Source organism: Sinohyriopsis cumingii, chromosome 9 (assembly GCF_028554795.1).
Source record: "Sinohyriopsis cumingii isolate HCF-2022 chromosome 9, ASM2855479v2, whole genome shotgun sequence".
In the NCBI taxonomy this organism is placed as follows: Eukaryota; Metazoa; Mollusca; class Bivalvia; order Unionida; family Unionidae; genus Sinohyriopsis; species Sinohyriopsis cumingii.
In genome coordinates, this window is record NC_142969.1 from 13,963,291 (window position 1) to 13,981,948 (window position 18,658).

The 18,658-nt window shown below is 35.3% G+C and overlaps 2 protein-coding genes across 4 annotated transcripts in view; one reads left to right on the top strand and one right to left on the bottom strand.

Annotated features, from left to right (window-relative positions):
* LOC149791300 (KAT8 regulatory NSL complex subunit 2-like) overlaps positions 1–1,252 on the bottom strand; it is a 79,292-nt gene extending 78,040 nt beyond the window's left edge. Inside the window, exon 1 of the mRNA XM_089969834.1 lies at positions 1,133–1,252. The gene's annotated coding sequence lies outside the window, so the exon portion shown is untranslated. The remainder of the gene's footprint in view (positions 1–1,132) is intronic.
* Positions 1,010–18,658, top strand: part of LOC149791301 (uncharacterized) — a 49,519-nt gene continuing 31,870 nt past the window's right edge. The window contains exons 1-4 of one of the 3 annotated variants that reach the window (XM_089969831.1): positions 1,010–1,059; positions 14,387–14,468; positions 16,141–16,263; positions 17,382–17,442. In XM_089969831.1, the coding sequence (XP_089825957.1) occupies positions 14,421–14,468; positions 16,141–16,263; positions 17,382–17,442 (232 nt within the window). In that variant the 5' untranslated portion in view covers positions 1,010–1,059; positions 14,387–14,420. Of the gene's footprint in view, positions 1,060–1,459; positions 1,619–14,386; positions 14,469–16,140; positions 16,264–17,381; positions 17,443–17,463; positions 17,613–18,658 lie in introns of those variants that run through there. The other 2 variants (XM_089969830.1, XM_089969832.1) reach the window with 2 other exon arrangements.

Below are 18,658 nucleotides of genomic sequence, written 5' to 3' on the forward strand. Positions count from 1 at the left end.
TTCTTAACCATATGAGATAATGGTACTTTTCTTTCTACATCAGAATGTTACCAAGAAGCATTAAAATTTATGTCAAATTGTCTGAAACTCTTAAATATGTTGCGAATTTCCATTTAATAAGATCCTTAACATAGGCCCATATAATGTCTTCGTGTCTGCCTTCAACATGGTTGAAAATCAAATGGAATTTTCTCTGTCCACTCCCACTCCCAATCCATTTTAGATACTTTGACATTTATGGGAAGGGAAGGGTCAGATGAAACTTGGCCCAAGATCAAATGGTGTGGCAACATGATGTAAAATAGTTGTCCTACAAACAAAAGCACCATGGCAATTTCCAACGTATATGAATAAATGATGTATTAATGGGAGATCTGGATGAGACAGGAATATCATTACATGAACACTGAAAAATGATTCACTACATTTATCTGGATGAGGCAAAACTAAAATAAAAGAGCTGAGATGCTGGGAAAAGAGGCACATAAGGAAAACACAGGTAACACTGATGAAACAATGAAACGCTAGTTTATCATTAAAAAACTGGGGGGAAAAAAACAGTGGTCATAAAATAAATCGGTATTCTCTCAAGTAATACCAGTCACGTAGCCCACATAGCATAAGGCACAAAAAAATTCAGACCATAAAGCTCACATAATTTCTCTACTGATACCATTTTCATTTCCCCACCAAATAATATCTCAGGTATTCCAGTGGCCCATATCATCTGATAGAAAATGTGCTGGTGTGATAAAAATGAATTATCATTTGGCAGTTATCTGTATACCCTTTGCCTTGCTTTTGATTCGCAGGCGTGGCAAAATCACTGTAGATATAAAATTTTCAGAGATGACAAATATTGTTTTCCCCCATTAATATACAATGCAAAATGCACATAATCCCAAGTTGTTACAAAGTTGTATGATAAAATAGTGGAGTGAACCCATTCACCTTACACTACCGTTTTGAGATATTCCCCTACCAAGTATGTCTGCTGGCAAGAAGTAGTATCAACGATAACGAGAGGTCTCGCTGTAAGGAAATTACAGTAAGATAAACGTAAGAATGCGCGTTGATCTTGACTTATATACGACAAATTACACAGTGTTCATACATTTAACAAATCTGTTACCTATTAATGCGGAATGCTGGCACATATATTAATTTACAAGGCAAAATCCCTCGTCTGAAAAGACATGGCAGCTACTTCCAAAGTAGGTCAGACACATTTGATTCTGCGAGTGAAATTACCTCATAGTTATAAAACGATATAAAAATCGATTGACAATACCTTTCTTAAACATAAATCAGTAAAATACATAAACAGTATTCCTATTTAAAAAATAACTTGATTTACATAAATATGAATTGATTGCTTCTGCTTAAAGGAACCAATCAAATCTTCGATCAGCATTGAGCGTTAATATGAAGCATGCGTAGATTCATATCTGTCTGTTCGTCTCGGTGCTGAATAAATGGCGGGGGACAGATGGATCTTTACAAAGGCTCAACTTATGAACACCCCCAGCCGAAAAAGTGGGATAGATACCGACAAAGAACTTTCCTATAGACAACTGGCTGCCAGCCTAATTCAAGATATGGGACAAAGACTTACAGTGTATCCAGCTTCTTTCATTATTTTATCTCGTCGTCCTGCATCAGTCACATGGGTCGTGTTTCTTAGAAATGACGCCATTTCACCTGTTCATTACACATTTTTGTGACCTTTTCTTTCATTTCGGACTTTCCGTGGAACCTCTTCTTTCAAAATGATGCTAATCATCATATTTATCATTACTAGACACTATTTAGGTTGAATAAGAGCACCGAGAAAGATCAGAAATACGCGTAGATTATATTGCACTTTCTGACCCGTGTTTGTGTTGAATAATCGATATCGTGGTATATACATTTCGTACCGAACGAGAAAAACCTTCGCGTCAAGCGTCATGGATGAAAAGAATTTTGCGAAATAAATGTTAAAATACAAATGAATTCGCACACATTCCCACACAAACTTGAATGGGCACATACCCCCCCATTATAGGCATTGAGGGGTCGTATCAAAAGTTGTTTATAAATGCTTGGTTCTTGCCAACATTCTTTAAATAATGCAGTGTCTGTATTTTTATATTTCTTGCTGAAAATCAGTTGCTTTGAATTACATAAAATCTTTTTCACTAATTCTCTGTAATAACGAATGCGGATCACCAGATTAGAAAAGCTTTTGGTCCATTTTCCTTTGAACTAGCTACTTTCGTACATGTGCATCACTAACAAATATATTTATAAAACATTTTTTTAAATCACGTATTTATTGATGTAAATTGGTAAATAGCCTTTGCCAGGTTACATGTATTTTCCAGATTTATTTCTTTGCATATTTGGAAATACCAGCTTAGACCGAAGAGAAATCTTGAAATTCTTTGAGAATAAATGGGCTTGAAAGTTGTTTAACTGGTAACCAAAGTGGATGACAAATGTTGAACAAATTAGTCCAATAGAATATATATATGTACACATTTTGGCCAGACGTTAATGAATAAATGCAGACAATGTTTGTAAAATCAAGAAGATTACAAATACTGTGTGTAGAGTAATAAAACATTTTTCAGCATCTTTGGGCCTTAAGGGGCACAAAACTCTGCAAAACAAGACTACTGAACTATTGTATAAGTCAAACAAGACTACTGAACTACTGTATAAGTCAGAAAACTTTAGAAAAAAAAAATGATTTCTTCATTAATGCAACTCGAAATTGAAGTAAATCCAATAGATCTTCACTTGACCAAGTCATATTTAAAAACGTGCTTACCCTGTTACTGGATGCATAGCTCTTTGATAGAAAATTTATGTTCTAAATGAAATTGCACATCAGGATTCCAATGAATCAAATACAAGACTTGTTTAAAAAGTTGTAATTTATTAGTGCTCTTTAATAACCTAGTAAGTGTTCCCATAACCCGCTTTAAGAGGGCACTTTGACACACACACACACTTCCCCATCCTGTTTTGTACCCACAAGTTTTTAGAATTTTTTTGTTTGTGTTATTTCAGAGTAGACCATCAAAGTCATTACATCAATCCCATCAAGCATCTGAAAAAGTTTGTTACTGCATCAGCCTCCTCCTTACTCCAACCCAGTTGACCACCATCCTTGGGGTACAAAAATCCATTGCCTGGGATAGTTTGAAATGATAGACAACCATTTTTAAATATTTAAACAAATTGATTGTGTAGAAATTTATGATGGAATATTCGATCATTAAATTTCCAGCAGGGTGCCCAAAATATCGCCATATATTTCTGTATTTTAGTGATTGCTATTGGTAAAAATCCCAAATTAATTCACATATATTGGTTACTCATCTGATTAAATAATCACCATCGATACCGTGATAGGCCCAGGGTGAATCTGTAAACTTGTTTGATACTTTACGTTATCAGGACTGATAGTGAGTTACAAGTATTACAGGGTTCCCATGATACCGGGGAAAAAGTCTGGAGAAATGATCATTTTTTTCACCCGACCGTGAAAAGTCCTTCAATTTTACAAATATTGACGAAAGTCGGGGGAATTTTCCTCCACAACGTGACGCCCGAAACAATTTGCGGAACTGTATCATAACTGATCGTGAGTTAAGTTTATTGAGTTCTAATCAGAATTTTAGGAGGTTGCAGTATGGATCGTTTGGATGCTTGCCATAAATTTCTTGAGACAATCCAAACGCTCAGTGGATTAAATTCATCTGTTAGACTTTTTGTTTCATAGACAGTTTGATATCCATATATTTTTTATATGGAAGGTATGAAAACCAATCTAGCATCACAAGAGGCCAACCTGGTGGCGTTAAAGCATAGCCGCTTTGTGGATTGGCTAGGAAACTTAAATGTTGTTAAGTTGAGCTAAACCTGCATGAAATCGATATGAAAATTTTTTTCTTCTCAGAAATTGCAAGATTTAAAGTCATTATGTCTTTAATCGGCTGAAAGACGATAAAACTAATGCATTGATGAAATTTGAGCTGGTACTAACGATTTTGATTGCCCGTCACACGAGCACACAGAATCTCACAACCGTCATTTTCAAATGTTATAGAAAAAAATGAAAGTCGTATACTGGTAATAAAAATACAAAAATGAAAGAGCACAAAATTCTCTATTTATTCTGAGACCAACTTCTGGAGTTTTCTTGTATCATGTGACTACCACATTGACATGGGCTCTCTCACGCAGGGAACCAGACTACTCTGCTTGATGAATCTGACTGGCCAAGTTTTTGTTGTAGTTCTCGAAATAAATACTTTAAGAATGATATATTCTTTCTGGTTTTTACAAAAAGTATCAGACTTTCATTTAATATAATTGAAATTTTGTACAATGACATTAAAAAAGAGTTTGTTGTTATCACGTGACTATTGGACTTACGATGTCATTGTTTGAGACTTGTAAAGTCATGTGACTATTAAAGCAAATGGCGAGTACCGGGTCAGGTTTCATCTATGCCAAGTTTCGTCTAGTCTTTCAGTAGATTAAAGACATAACCATTATAATACTTGCATTTTTGAGAAAATAAATTATTTTCCTGTCGATTTCATGCAGGTATAGGTCGATATAACATAGTTCAAATTTGCTAGGCCACCTGGTAAGCTATCTTACGGTGGCGGCAGATTCCAATTTTTTTTTTTATGTAATTGCTCTGAACCCATAATCTATCCTAAATGTTCAAATGTGAAAAATGGAGTAGGAATATTCTTAGGAAACCCGGATTAGAAAGATTTTGAATCTTGGAGCGGAACTTTGATGCGAATCTATTAGTGATATGTAGCTGGAAGCATTAGTTTCATATCTTAAATAGAATGCAGGTGAAATGGGAAGTTGTTGTTCCTTTTATTATCTATTAAGAAACGATAAAAGCCCATGTATCAATACAGGTTTTTTGGACTGGTTTATTGAACTACTGAAAGACAAGTTGATTTTACAGAGAAATCAGTACTTGTTTATAGAGCAATATAATTTTGAAGGTCTTTTGTCAGAATTTAAATCAACCCTTTTGTAAATGTCTTTAAATGATGGAATTATTTACCAAATTGTCTTAAAGGGTTCAGGTTGGTTGTATAATCTTCTTTGAGATTTTTTGGGCACACATAAATTCAGGGTGAACTTTGTTTGTTACAAGACAAGATTCTTATACTTTGTGTTTATTGTGGGTTTTTTTTCATACTGTAATAGGAAATGTTTACTTTGTATAGCATTGCTCTAGAAGTCTTTGGAATTAAAGGTCTGAAAGGAAACAAAATAAGTTATGTTCATTATGTTGTTTCCACGTAGCAACATAATGCAGATCAGCAAAGTTAGAATTTTTATTCTGTACATTGAAATGGCTTTAAATGCCAGTTTACAGGAATATAGTCAAATTTGTTTCGTGTGACTCATTTTGTGGTTGTTGGTTGTGTATATGATTATCTTATCTGACATATATTCTGAAAAAGAAGCATCTTCAGATTCGGAAAATGAGTGTTTTATAATCCAAAATGTTCTTTTGATTCCATTCAGTAATGATCATATGTTAACTTTGAAAAAATTAATTTCATCCGGAAAAAAACTTGAAATTTATATTTAGAAAAGTGTGGGAACCATGTTATTATATGCAGTTAGGACTAATATTTGTAGGTGTGTAGTTTGATATTTTTTTACCAGAAAATATGGGTTTCGTTTTGTACAAGGAATTGACTTTTATATAGATGTCATTCAAGTTGCTTTATTATGTTATGTAATTTTTCATATGTAAAAAAAATACGTCGCTAGAAGTAAGCTAAAATGTGTGAAAAGTAATTATCATTTTGAGGTAGAGATTGTGTGTGAAAAATGTAGGGTTTTAAAATATTTACATAATTGTCAGTATTAAATTCATGTACATCAGATGCATTTGCGTTAAATCAGCATTAATAATAAACATTGTTTAAATTTGATTACATGACAAGTTAGAAATGAATAACCATGACAAAGACAGGTATTCCATTGCATTTTGCTTGCACCTTCTGATCAAATAAAATATGCCCAACATGAGAGAGGTTTCAGGATGATTGTAAACTGTATTGTTTAATTACCTTACAATGTTATCTTGTCATGTACAAGGGCAATACCATATTCCATTTTCAATTAACACCACTGAGTCAACAATTTCGTTTTGCTTAGTTACAATATCCATAGTCCCAAGAACCATATGCAGAGGTCTTGGAAACACTTAATCCCGCATATTTTGATGCTGATTTTTCATCTGGGATGCAAAAAGTCACGTACACAAGTCTCCTCCATACACACGCGATAGCTTACATGGCAGATTCAAAGGCTTACCAATCCTGCTTCATCCACGTGCTGAGTGGGAGATCTGATGATCAATTAATTGATCATGTTAGCTGTGCTGATATTTACAATGACAGTGGCTGAATGGCCCCCAGATGTACATTCATTATATGAGTACATCAAAAGAACATGACGCAGTAGCTGGGCGGCAAGTTCAAAGACTTGGGTGAGCTGCTGAATGGTGGGAAAATGTGCTGATACTTTAGCTTTCATTATCTTGTTCATTTCCTAGTGTAGCTCACTAAATGGTGCATATGATCTCAAAATCTAGGCATGTCAAGACTTGTACAAAATGCCGTTAGCAAATTTGGATATGTATTTTGGGGTTGAATGGCAATTTGACTGTAATGTAATGAGATCCAGAAGAGTGCTAAAGTTGATGGAACTGATAGCTTAGATGGAACAGTAACCAAGTGTAAGAAAGTGTGATGCCTAGTTTACTGTTCAAAATGAGATCTTTCCTTAAATTGACAAAATTCAGTTAAATTGACAAAATTCCGCCTGATTGTAATGGTCAGAACAAGAGATATATGATAGTGGTGTAAAGAATTTGGAAATGTAAGCTTAATGACAACTACTGGTTCTTCTCATCTGGACATTTAGCCACTTCAGGTATGCCCGATATGCTTATGGGAGGGGACTGCAACTTTAGCTGAGGGGCTTAGATTTTTACCAGAATAGGAGTCCTAGATTCGTAAGTGTAAAATCCTAGCGAGACCTCTGATATGGCTTTGCAGTGTTATTTACATGCTATTTAAATAAGATACAGCTGTGATTGGGTTATTCAAGCTAACACTTGTTAGCGGACAAGATTTGGCAGACCTGATCAAATTAGTGAGGCTACCAATACAGAAATGAAGCTACCCATTAGGTATTGTGAAAATGGTACAATGTTATGTAAGGAAATGCCAGGTGCTTATGTGTGTAAGATTCTCAAACAGTGACAGTAGTCCACAACAGAAATGTCAGCAATTTAAATTGTCAACTAGCATGAGATCAAAACCATTTGCTGCCTAACTACGTGTAGTGTACATGCACTTATTGATAAAGGATAGTCTTATTTGTTGGGAATGGAGAGGTCATTGTATTTGCAAAGAAATACATGTTAACATTGTTATATGGCCATTCTTGGGATTTAACTTAAATGGTGTCTCTATGAATATTAATATTGTAAATATTTAAGCTGAAACTGAAGGAGTATGGTATGGTAGGTATTTGAATAGATTCCATTTACTATTTAATTTATTACTGTTTTCTAACTTTAACAAAAGCTTCAGCTAAACGGGGACAGTAAGGTGCAAAATATCATGAGGAAGGGCCTAATATATCATATTAGAGCATAGTTTGTTTGATCATGAGGTACAACAAGAAAAATAATGCACCAGCAGATCAGGGTCTGTGTTGTTTGTTCAACTACTGATTACTCAAGCAAACTGCACAGACCCAGATCTAAGGCATGAGTAATGTGCTTCTCCATAGGACAGACTATGGTAACCTATCAGGGCAAAGTGACGAGAAATCAAAATATTCTTCGAGTTGTGTTGATCATTAGCATTATATTTTTATTAGGAAAAGTAATTTTCATTGAGACTAAACACTGCAACTAAGTATTGTTGTTGTTGTTGTGGGGTTTAACGCCATTTTTCAGCACAAGATAGGCTATGCATGGCGGCCGGTATTAATGGTGGAGGAAGAACCTGGGAAAACCCCAGGAAGAACCATTGACCCATGAGAAGCTGCTGGCAAGCTTTCTCACATACCCACATTGGCCGAATCCTAGACTCGGACCCACGCAGACAGAAGTGAGATGGCATTGATCATTAATGGTTAGCGCTTTAGACCACTCGGGGGGCCCCCAACTAAGTACTGAGACTTGGTTATCTTGAACAGAATATTGAGATAATTAAAAATGCTCATCTTTAGGATGATTGATTTTACATATTTTATATTAACCAAAAAGGGATGAGTTCGTCTATTTAGTCAGTGAGGAACACTTCAGTCAAACAGTATTCCCTTTCTTCTTAGGGAAAGATGGAGAAGGCAGTTTTTTGGGCACCTTTTCTAGACCCTTCCTCATGCCATGGAGGTGAGCAGTACAAGGGCTCCTCAGGGGGCTGTCAGACTCCACTGATGCATGATGTCAGTGAAGAACTACCACATGGCCTGAGCTGCCTGGTGCAGATTTGTGGCTATGGGTGCTGGTGTACCCACACCTGGTGCTTTTTCCATCGTCTGTTGCCACAGGACTTTGGGGAGAAAATGAACAAGTGACTTGCACAATGACTTGGTTTAAAATGAGGAATGGTTGTGTGCCATTGACCTCCCTCTTTTGTCCAAGGCCATCTGGATGCAGTGGCAAGACAAGGTCAGGATGGCTGGAGATGGAACTGGATGCAGTTGATGATGAGGACTACTTATGTTCCTCATCATGCTCTTATGCACTCCTCAATGCGTTGCTGGGAATCGCCTTTACAATAGTATTAATACGGTTTTCATGACATTGCAACTATGTCAATATTATCTAACAGCACTATAAACTGCCACATTGCAGACATCGTAGCAATATGACTAAAATATTGTTAAAGTTACATTTAAAAAACCCCACAAAAAATCTAAAATTTGATCTGTTATATTTGTTAAATTGTTTTCATTAGAATTTGAAAATGTTTTTTTAATCTGCTGATAACTATTTAGGTAAATCAGCACCTCTCTGTCTGTGAACCTCTAAAGCACATAATTGCAGGGGCCATAAACTATGACCATTTGATAGTCCACTCTGCGTGGTGTGCAGAGAAATTCTTCACAAGCCGCCACTGCAACTCCATCAGCATTTGTGGAGAGATGGTGAATGGGTTTTTCTTTAATCCTCTCCACTCCCCACCCCCATGTGTGGTGTTCCTAGGTGACCCATGGTCTTCTATTATTGCTGCCATTATGCACTGTTTCCATTTGATCACTGAGATAGAAGTTTAGTCCATACACAAGTAAGATGTCTACTTTGTCTACTTGTCAGCATTGACACCCTTTTTCATTTCCACAAACACAGTAATAAAGGATCAGTATTTAATCATTGGTGCTTACTTGCCAGACAATCATAGCCCATGGCTCAACCAACAGTGGATTATTCGGTTCAGAATAGCATTAAGGTGCATTGAATTATGCATTGTCAGACAATTGGAAAAACCCTTGAGGCTGTCAGTTATTAAGTAAACAGGACTATATGATATTTGCAACTATGTGTGTTATGAATTTCCATCACATAAAAACTGTGTAAAAAGTTTTATAATTGGCTTTTCTAATTTGTTTCCATTGTTAAAATGTGTGAGTGGTATGGAAGGTTAAATTCAGAACTTAAGATATGTTTCAGTTTTAAATTTATACTCTTAAAATTAAAGAATAGAAATGTAACTAAACTTTGTAGCTAATTTTTGTAAACATGAAAACTTCCTTTTAAGTTTATAAACAGAAACGTTTATGAGTCTGCATGATTGAGAAAGTATGATTCAGATTAATTTGTTTCGTTCCACGTTTGTTGATACCTGCCAGTCAGGGTTAGGTGCCTCATTCTATCATGGGAAAGGCACTTAGCTCCCATTTCCTCTGCTTGATATAGCTAGTAATGTGTTAACTACTAGTATATCCAGTAGTCACACTTTAATTGCCTGAATGAAACTCTGGAACTTTTTCAGATATTGTTATGAAACTTAGTAGGAATAGTAGACTATTAGGTACTGACCATTTAATCTTTGGGATGGGAAGGTACATAGCATTTTCTTCTTTTGGAAAATGTTCCAACATAAACTATGAGTATTTTATTTTTTTCTTTTATAAATCAGAGCAAGAGTGATGATGTTTTTCGGGTTATTTGGCAGTCGATGTTTTTGTGGTAGAATCCCATTATGCCACCTCCCCATTTCACCACCTGAAGATGAAATTATTGATCCCTTAGTCTTTTTGTGCCTCTTGCTATTTAGAACTTCTTAAATTTCATTTTTATAACATTTTGAAAACTAAGAGCCAATTTAATTTCAAGGTCTAGTTACAATGATGATGTTGTGGTCCATAACGGCCAACCTTGGTAGGTTAGGAACTGCGATGTATTGCAAATAGAATAATATACTGTACTTCTGATCACTGACATCTTGCCTCTGTGTGGGTTTTGAGTCTTGGGTTTGGCCAGCGTGGGTATGTGAAAAAGCCAGCTGCTCCCTGTGAGTTGGTGGTTCTTCCAGGGGGTTTCTTTATCATCTTCCTCCACCAAAAATACTGGCTGCCATGCATCATTTACTGAAAAATGGTGTTATACGCACAAAACCAAATCAAATCCAGCATACAGATAAAATACCTAACTTTAATCCATACAGGGGGTTAAGTAATCCAATTATCCTTAATCTCTACAATACCACATGTTAAAGTTTTGTCACTTTGATAACTAATAGCTATTACCACTGATCATTATCAAGGTGACAAAAGCTAACCGCTGTTCAACTCCAGTTAGTCTGACATCCAGTTGCCATAAAGTAATGATGGTATGTTGGCCATTCTGGTTTCTTTTTCATACAATATGCAGTGTATATGAAAGGGTATTAGACTAAACCAGATGATAACAGTTCAGGCTTATGTTGTAAACTTAGAGCATTTTATGTAACAAGACCCAAAAAACATGTTTCTCATCAGCTAACCATGTTTCTCATTGCTGAACCTAGCACTCTACCCCATATGTAGGGACGCTGAGTGGTCTAAAGCGCTCACTGTTCCGAATCACTGCCATTTCACCTCTGTCTGCATGGGTTCGAGTCCAAGGCTCGGCTAGCGTGGGTACGTGGGAAATCCTGCCAGTAGCTTCTCGTGGGTTGGTGGTTCTTCCCTGGGTTTTCCAGGGTTCTTCCTCCACCAGTTATACTGGCTGCCATATATAGCCTATCTTGTGCTGAAAAATGGCGTTAAACCCTAGAACAACAGCAACCCCATATGTAAAACAAAATCTCCCCCTCCACCCCCTCAAAAAAAATTAACTGCCTACCTTAATGTTAAAACCAGTGCAGTAGGAAATGCACATTTTTTTTTCCTTCTCCTAAATAATAGTTGTTAGTGAAGGAATATGTTGTTGTTAAACTCATATTTTGATTTCAAATGGAAAAGTGAAGGCAATTTGACTGGACACTGGGCAGGTCATTTTATAACTGCAGATAAATTTAATGTCAGAAGGTTGAAATATCATCAGTTATACACATTCTACTGGGAAGAGACTGATTGCTAGGTACCAGTCTTTGCCATAGAGATAGTCTATTGCTGATGCAAATTTTTACTTTTGCATGCCTTTGAAAATTCATGAACTTCACAAAATAATATTTTAAAAGTATACGTAATATGTAAGAAATTGCCTCTATTAGCGAGACATTGGTGACTTGTTACACCAGCGATGACAACTGATGCCTGGTGAGGTCTGGTCCTGAAGTAGTATGTACATTAGTGGGAAAACTGAATGGACAGACAATGATGGTTCAAACTAGATTTTTTTTTAATCATTTTAAATATTTATTTTATTCACAATGCAGTTTGATTGATGCCATAATGAGCTAAGTAAGATTAATATAGGTTTTATTTCATTGTATCCATAACATGACACTGTTAAATAAAACCAACATCTATTCTAAAATTAGTTATGTCATTGATATATAATTATTACTTACATTTTTGTGAATGTCCAGGGTCTGTTTAGAACTGAACTTACAGCAGAGAAATCTCCCATCCATTTGAAGAAAAGGAGCCTTTTTTTTAAATAACTAAGGGATTTAAAAAAGAAATAAGAGCAGGCTTGCAAATTTTATGTGCAGTTTTCTCAGATTTGATGGAATTTTAGGCACCGTTTTCAGGAAATTAGAACAAATCCGACAGTCCTGCAATATAGAATAGGTTGTTTTCACATTGTCTAAAATATATACACTGTATTCTTCATTTTTAAATATTTGGAACATAGGTAAATTTTGTTTCATGTGACTAAAAGAAATTTTATACTTATGAGTTAAGGAATAATGTGTTGGGGTTCTCTGTACTCTTCCTTTGTTAATCTTTATACCACTTGAGAAGAGAAAAGACGTGTTGAAAGTAGAGTAATCAACAGGTGAAATAGTGTGACATTGCTGTTGTTGGTTTAGCAAGTGGGCCTTGGGTTATATGTGCCTGGTTTAGCATACCTTTATTAATAAAAGCAGCATATTTCATTGGTCAGTCTGGGATTAAATCATCAGATTTTGTATCACACCATTCCTAAAGAAACTCTTAAGCAAGAGATCAAGTTTATTTTAGTCACAGACATCATAACTGTTTATCAATGAACATTGTCTGTAATTTGATATAATTTCTTGCTGAGTTTGCTTAATTTGCATAGCATTTCCCAAATACTGGTAGGTCTGTCCAAAATGTATCTTACAGTTTGTATCGCTTTGAACATTGATGTTTGTGTACATTCATTCTTTCAAATGAGGAAATTCTTTTATGTTGTTGGAGTTTCTAAGCACTAAAATAAGGTATAAATTGTGAATTTTGTGTTAGTGGTAACATGCTTAACAACAGCTAATTTGAAAATCTTGTTATTGCTGAAGAATATCATTGTAAATGGTTTCAATCTCATCAGTTAAAAGGAAGAAATATGAGACCTTGATTCCCTGAAAATTCCTTTTGACAGTGTATCATCTCTCATTTCAAGAGGCTCTTGTTTTATTCATCTTGTCATAAGGCCAAATGAACTTATGTAATGGCCCTGCATCCATTGTGAGGCAACTGTTGTTGTCCATCAGAAAGTGCCATTTTCAAGGTTTCAAAAACCACTTGACCAATTTCAACCAAACTTGGCAGAGATCCTAGCACAAAGCCATTTGAAATGATGTCAAACTGCCATCAAAGATAACTGCTGTTACTCAGTGGAGAAAAACCTGGAAGCAACTTCTACAAAACAGCGTAGCCAGATTTGGCAAAAAGTATCCTGGCATAAATAGCCATCAGTGTTCAAATCTAAATATTGAACAAATTCTAAATTACTTCCCATAAAACCTGCTCTTCAATTTTTGACCAAATTTGAAAGTAAAGCATCCTGGCATGAATAGCCATGAAGTATGACCATTGTTACTAAAAAGATGACTTTTTTTAATTTAAAAAACGTTTAAGATCTCGACAGAATTTGAGGAAATTGGACAAAAAACATTTTGGCATAAGGTGCTTCCAGTTATACAAATGTTGTGACCTGTTTCATCAAAACTTGGCAAAAAGCAGTCTTTTGTGCAAATTATTTTATCAATTATGGCTGCTGTTATTACAAATAGAATACCCTTTAACAGATGTCTAAAAAATCTGCCCAACTGGATTTTATCAAACTTGACAGTTGTCCTATAAAGAAGAGCATGCAGGTTGGTGAAAATTATGCCAATCCACCATCAAAATACTGGCCATTATTGAAAATAGAAAAACTTTAAATACAGCACCATGACCAAATTTTTCAGACAGGATCATGGTATGAAGTGCTTTAAAATTTGTTTATTTGAGGCCAATCTTCGGTCAATATGGCAGCATTTACCCAAAAAATTGAAATACCCGTAACAACATCGGAGTAACCTTTAAGCAAAATTTGGCTGAATGCATCCTTATTTGAAGGCCTTTTAAATTTATGCAAATGCTTATCTGCCATTTTATATAGCCACCATTACTAAAGTTAGAAAAGCATTTTCTGAAACAAAAAGTGGCAGAATTTGACCAACTGCAACAGAAGCCATTCTGATGTAAAGGCCTTTAAATAGGATAGATGATGTTCATGTGCCATGAAATATGGATGAAGAATGGGGGGGGAAATCTTTTGAATAATTGCTTTTTTGACGTATATGAAAATTCCACTGAAAGCATTTTACGTACCCTTGTTTCATAGCCAAATGCTATTGACAATGGCTTTCAGCAAGCTGTCAGCCAAGTATCAACCTTTTTTTAAATATATTTTAATGCTCATAATGGTTCCTTCTCTACTTCACAGAACTCAGCTATGCATCAACACCGCCATAGTATACATGCACAGATTCTACATGGTACAGTCCTTTGGACGCTTTCCTCGACAGGTAAGTTGTTATTTATTTATCCCTGGGCCTGAGACATTTAAGTCTAGTAACCACTTATCTGATGTACTTTGAATATAATATCACATTCCTTTTTTTCTTCTGTGTGCAGGCATTGAGTTGAGAATTATAAGGTATACACAATTTGGTTCAAGTGTTTTTTAGACACTTGGAATGTGTTTGGAATATAATATCACGTACTCTCAGTATCATTCTTGCCCTGGATAGAGCAGTGGTATTCGGAATTATAATGGCGATAAATTGGGCTAAGGTTTTTACTAAAGACAAAAAATGTTTTTTTTTTATAGAATGCTCAAGATAAATTTCCCAGGCCAAATTCCAACTACTTCATATTCCAAAAGGCTTTGTTAAAATGTTTATTTTGTGATTGCATTTGATTTTGATTTGTTTCAGTAGCAAATGCATAACAGGATCCAGGCTAACAACAGTATTATTGTCACACATTCATGATCAAAGGTTGCATGTTCACTGCAATAGAAGCATGAAAAGAAATGTTTTCATCTTTTGACCAAATAATTTAGAAATATCCACCAGTTCATTCTGTACCTTTATGTGTAGAAATATCCATTAGTTCATTCTATACCTTTATGTGTAGAAATATCCGTTAGTTCATTCTATGCATTATATGAGTTAAGTGATCAGATAGATTTCATTGCCAGCAATTGCAGTGATGATGATTGCTGCATTGATTTACGCATGCCAATCTGAGTCAGGTAACAAGGATGTTCACTTCTTGGATGATGGTAATTTCAATTCTGACATTCGCAATACAAACAGTTTAAGAGGTTCTTTTGTGAAATTAGTGATCTCCAGGGAGAAACCCATGTTTCTGCTACTGACGTGATCAGGACGCCATCATCTTGGTACCAGCTATTGTACCCAGAGCCATCAAGGTTTGATAACACAGTTGACATAAGATTATACTGACGAGCTCAGAGCAAGTGCATCCTTTATGAGCATTTGCTTGTCGTTGAAGAAGAAAAGGAGAAAAGATCTATTAATTAACAGCAGTCATGAAAATTTCTTTCCATCCAAATAAATTTACAGGTTATTGAATAGAGATATTTTCACATAAAAGCAATTTTTACGATTCACCAGTTGGTTAATGAACATTTATATTGACACTTTCAGTGGATGGTAAAACTTAATGGTTTAGAATTTTTTTAATGATGACTGTTTGAAAACTTGGCTTCCAAACTGCATAAAAAGTATGGTCAAAATGTTTTATATGAACTGTATTCCCCCAAAATTGGAAGATTTTTCTTGGATGGTCCATTATCATACTCTTTCTTCCTTCAGATATCAAAATGCTTGTCTCATGGTGTTCATGCTCAAAAAGAATGTGTTCCTTTTTCAGTGGACACTGGCAATGTATGTAGTATGGTCAAGATTCACCTTTAAGGAAATGTGAGCAATCACCACAAGGCCACCTGATCTCTGCACTTTGTTCTTTAGGATTGATGTCCTTAAGTTTGTTTGTGGCTTGTTCATTCCACATACTCAGCAATGTGTTATGAACATGCTGATTTATACAATATATTAAGTCCTTATACTGAATCTTGCATTCTGTTCAAGAATTAGGGCCCTAATTTTGATTGTTAAAGCTACCACACTTTGTCTACATGCTTACATTACATGTATATGTTACTTTCAGGAGATTGCTCCAGCTTGCATATTCCTTGCAGCAAAAGTGGAGGAGCAGCCAAGAAAATTGGAGCTTGTGATCCGTGCTGCCAATTCCTGTTCACACCGTGAACCAATTGACATCAAAAGTGAGGTAACCGTCCATGCTAGTGCATTGATGACAGAGCATGGTTCGTACTGATCCTTACAAATTACAATTATGCTTGCTTTTTATTAAACCTTAGTAAGGCCAGAAAACCTGCTTTTTAAATAAAAATATTTGTTACAAGCCCTTATTCGATATATTTCTAAAAAAATTTGAAAGTTAATATCTGTTTTGTCATGACAGTTATCAACAGATATTTTTTGTTCATCGAACCATAAATGAAGAACTCACTGGAAACAGGAAACGGAAATCAGTATGTCAATCTGCACACCTCAAAAGAATGCATGGATTTTTTCAGTATGGAGGTAGGGAATCCGCTGAGTGGTGATGGTGTTTGGACCTTACATTTTTGACAATCTTCCTTATTAAGTCCTTGCCCAATATTTTCATCAAATGGTGTGAACCATGCAGAGAACAGGTTTAAAAATTAATACTGTTACATAAAATCGTATTCATTGGAATTTTTATTTTGTTCTGAGAACGTTCAACTGAAATTTCAGAGTAAAGTACTGTCACAAAATCTTGATTTTTTTAAAAGGAGTCTTGCCTTATTTTTTGAGAAAGTCGTGAGGATTTCTTTTACATTGAAGAATTCTTGAACTCTCTTTTTATTAAGGAAATATAAATGTTTTCATGTGTTAAATTTATTACTCTGGTTACAGAAGATTAACACTAAGCTTTTTGGTATCATGCAGTTATGTGACTATTGCTGATCAACTACACTTTATCTAATAGGAAACCCAGATCCAAATCTGGATTTTACTGCAACAGTCATATTTCCATAGAATTTGGATTTATTCTGAATGTCTTTATTTTAAAGGTCACTTTCTTAAGACTTCCAGCGAAATTGTAATTGTTGGCATGTCTGGAAATAGTCTACTGTTAAATTAAGCTGTAAGCCCACATGTGCCTCTTGTGGATTTCATAGTTGCTGCAAAACACACCAAAGACCTATAATTATTCATCTGTAAAGACAACTCTTCACACCCGTAAATTAATGTGCTAAGAAAATGTAATGTTTGCAGAACAGAAAGATGGTTGCCTTGAAAATGAGTGAATGGGATGTGTTAGAGCAAGATCTGACTTGGGTTGATTGTTCCTTTCAGGCCTACCTAGAGCAAGCCCAGACCCTGGTCATCAATGAGAACATCCTTCTGCAGACTCTAGGTAGGATAACGATACTACATCACATGCAGATTCCAACCATTCCAGATTTTGCGGAATTATTACAATTTTTTTGTGAAAATTCCGCATTCAGAATTATTTTGACGCAATTCCGGAAAATTACAAATTTTATGGAATAAAATTTTGAACAGGAGTTTTCTGTATGGACACAGGTAGGTACAAAAGTACTTCCACACCAGTTCCATAGATTGGTACATAGATTAAAGTTCTGAATGTAAACAAGGAAAAAGACGATGTACCTAACAAAAAAAATCATTCAGTTTGACTGTAGAACAGGTGAAAAATGGTGGAAGAGCTGAAGAGAGAAAAAAAGGCAGGTAATTCATGAGGAATGATGATGTTTATGGACATTGTTTTGGCAAAAATTTTACGAAATTCAAAGTTCTGGAATTGGTGGAACAGATTCCTTATTTATTCTCTTTGAGGCTTAATTGTGACTATATAGGTACATAGAGTCTCAATTTAAAAATATTGTGACTTTTAATGAATGCTATCCATTCGAGACAGACTGCCTTGATTTTAGAACCTGTTGATATTAAGTTATTTCATTGGTTGGCATCTTTGCACATGGGTAACCTAAACCTAGCAGTAAAAAGAAGGGAACTAAAAGTAATCGGAAGATTTGCACCGACTATTATCTCAATTTTTACCGGACAGATCACATATATGTTCAGATCTCTGGCGTTCCAGGAGTGTTCTCTGGATCTGTTTTATAGGCATTTCTTGCACTTGAAGAGAGTCATGCCTATTATTTATTATTTGCTCATTATACACAATTATACAAATTTACATGAAAATTCTTTAAATTACAGCATTAATTCAGACCAGTGGTTCTCTTCGTTATGGTTTGCAGTATAAGAATGTCTAAAGTGTACATGTATATATGTTTAGATATATTGGAATTGAAATAACAGGGTCTACATGTACAGTAGGCATATACATACATATATATATATTTGGAATTGAAAGAACAGCTTGCATGTACAGTAGATATATATGTGTATATTGGAATTTAAATAATGGGGTTTGCACTACATAAGATGTGAGAAAGCTTGCCAGTAGCTTATCACATTAACCCCTGGTGACGACTTAACGGGGCAGGAGGTAGTAGCCTACTGCCGAGCTCTGTAGCATCATGGTCATGCATGATACACTAAAGTGGGTGGTATTATAGAAAGGTAGACAGATGTAGCTCTAC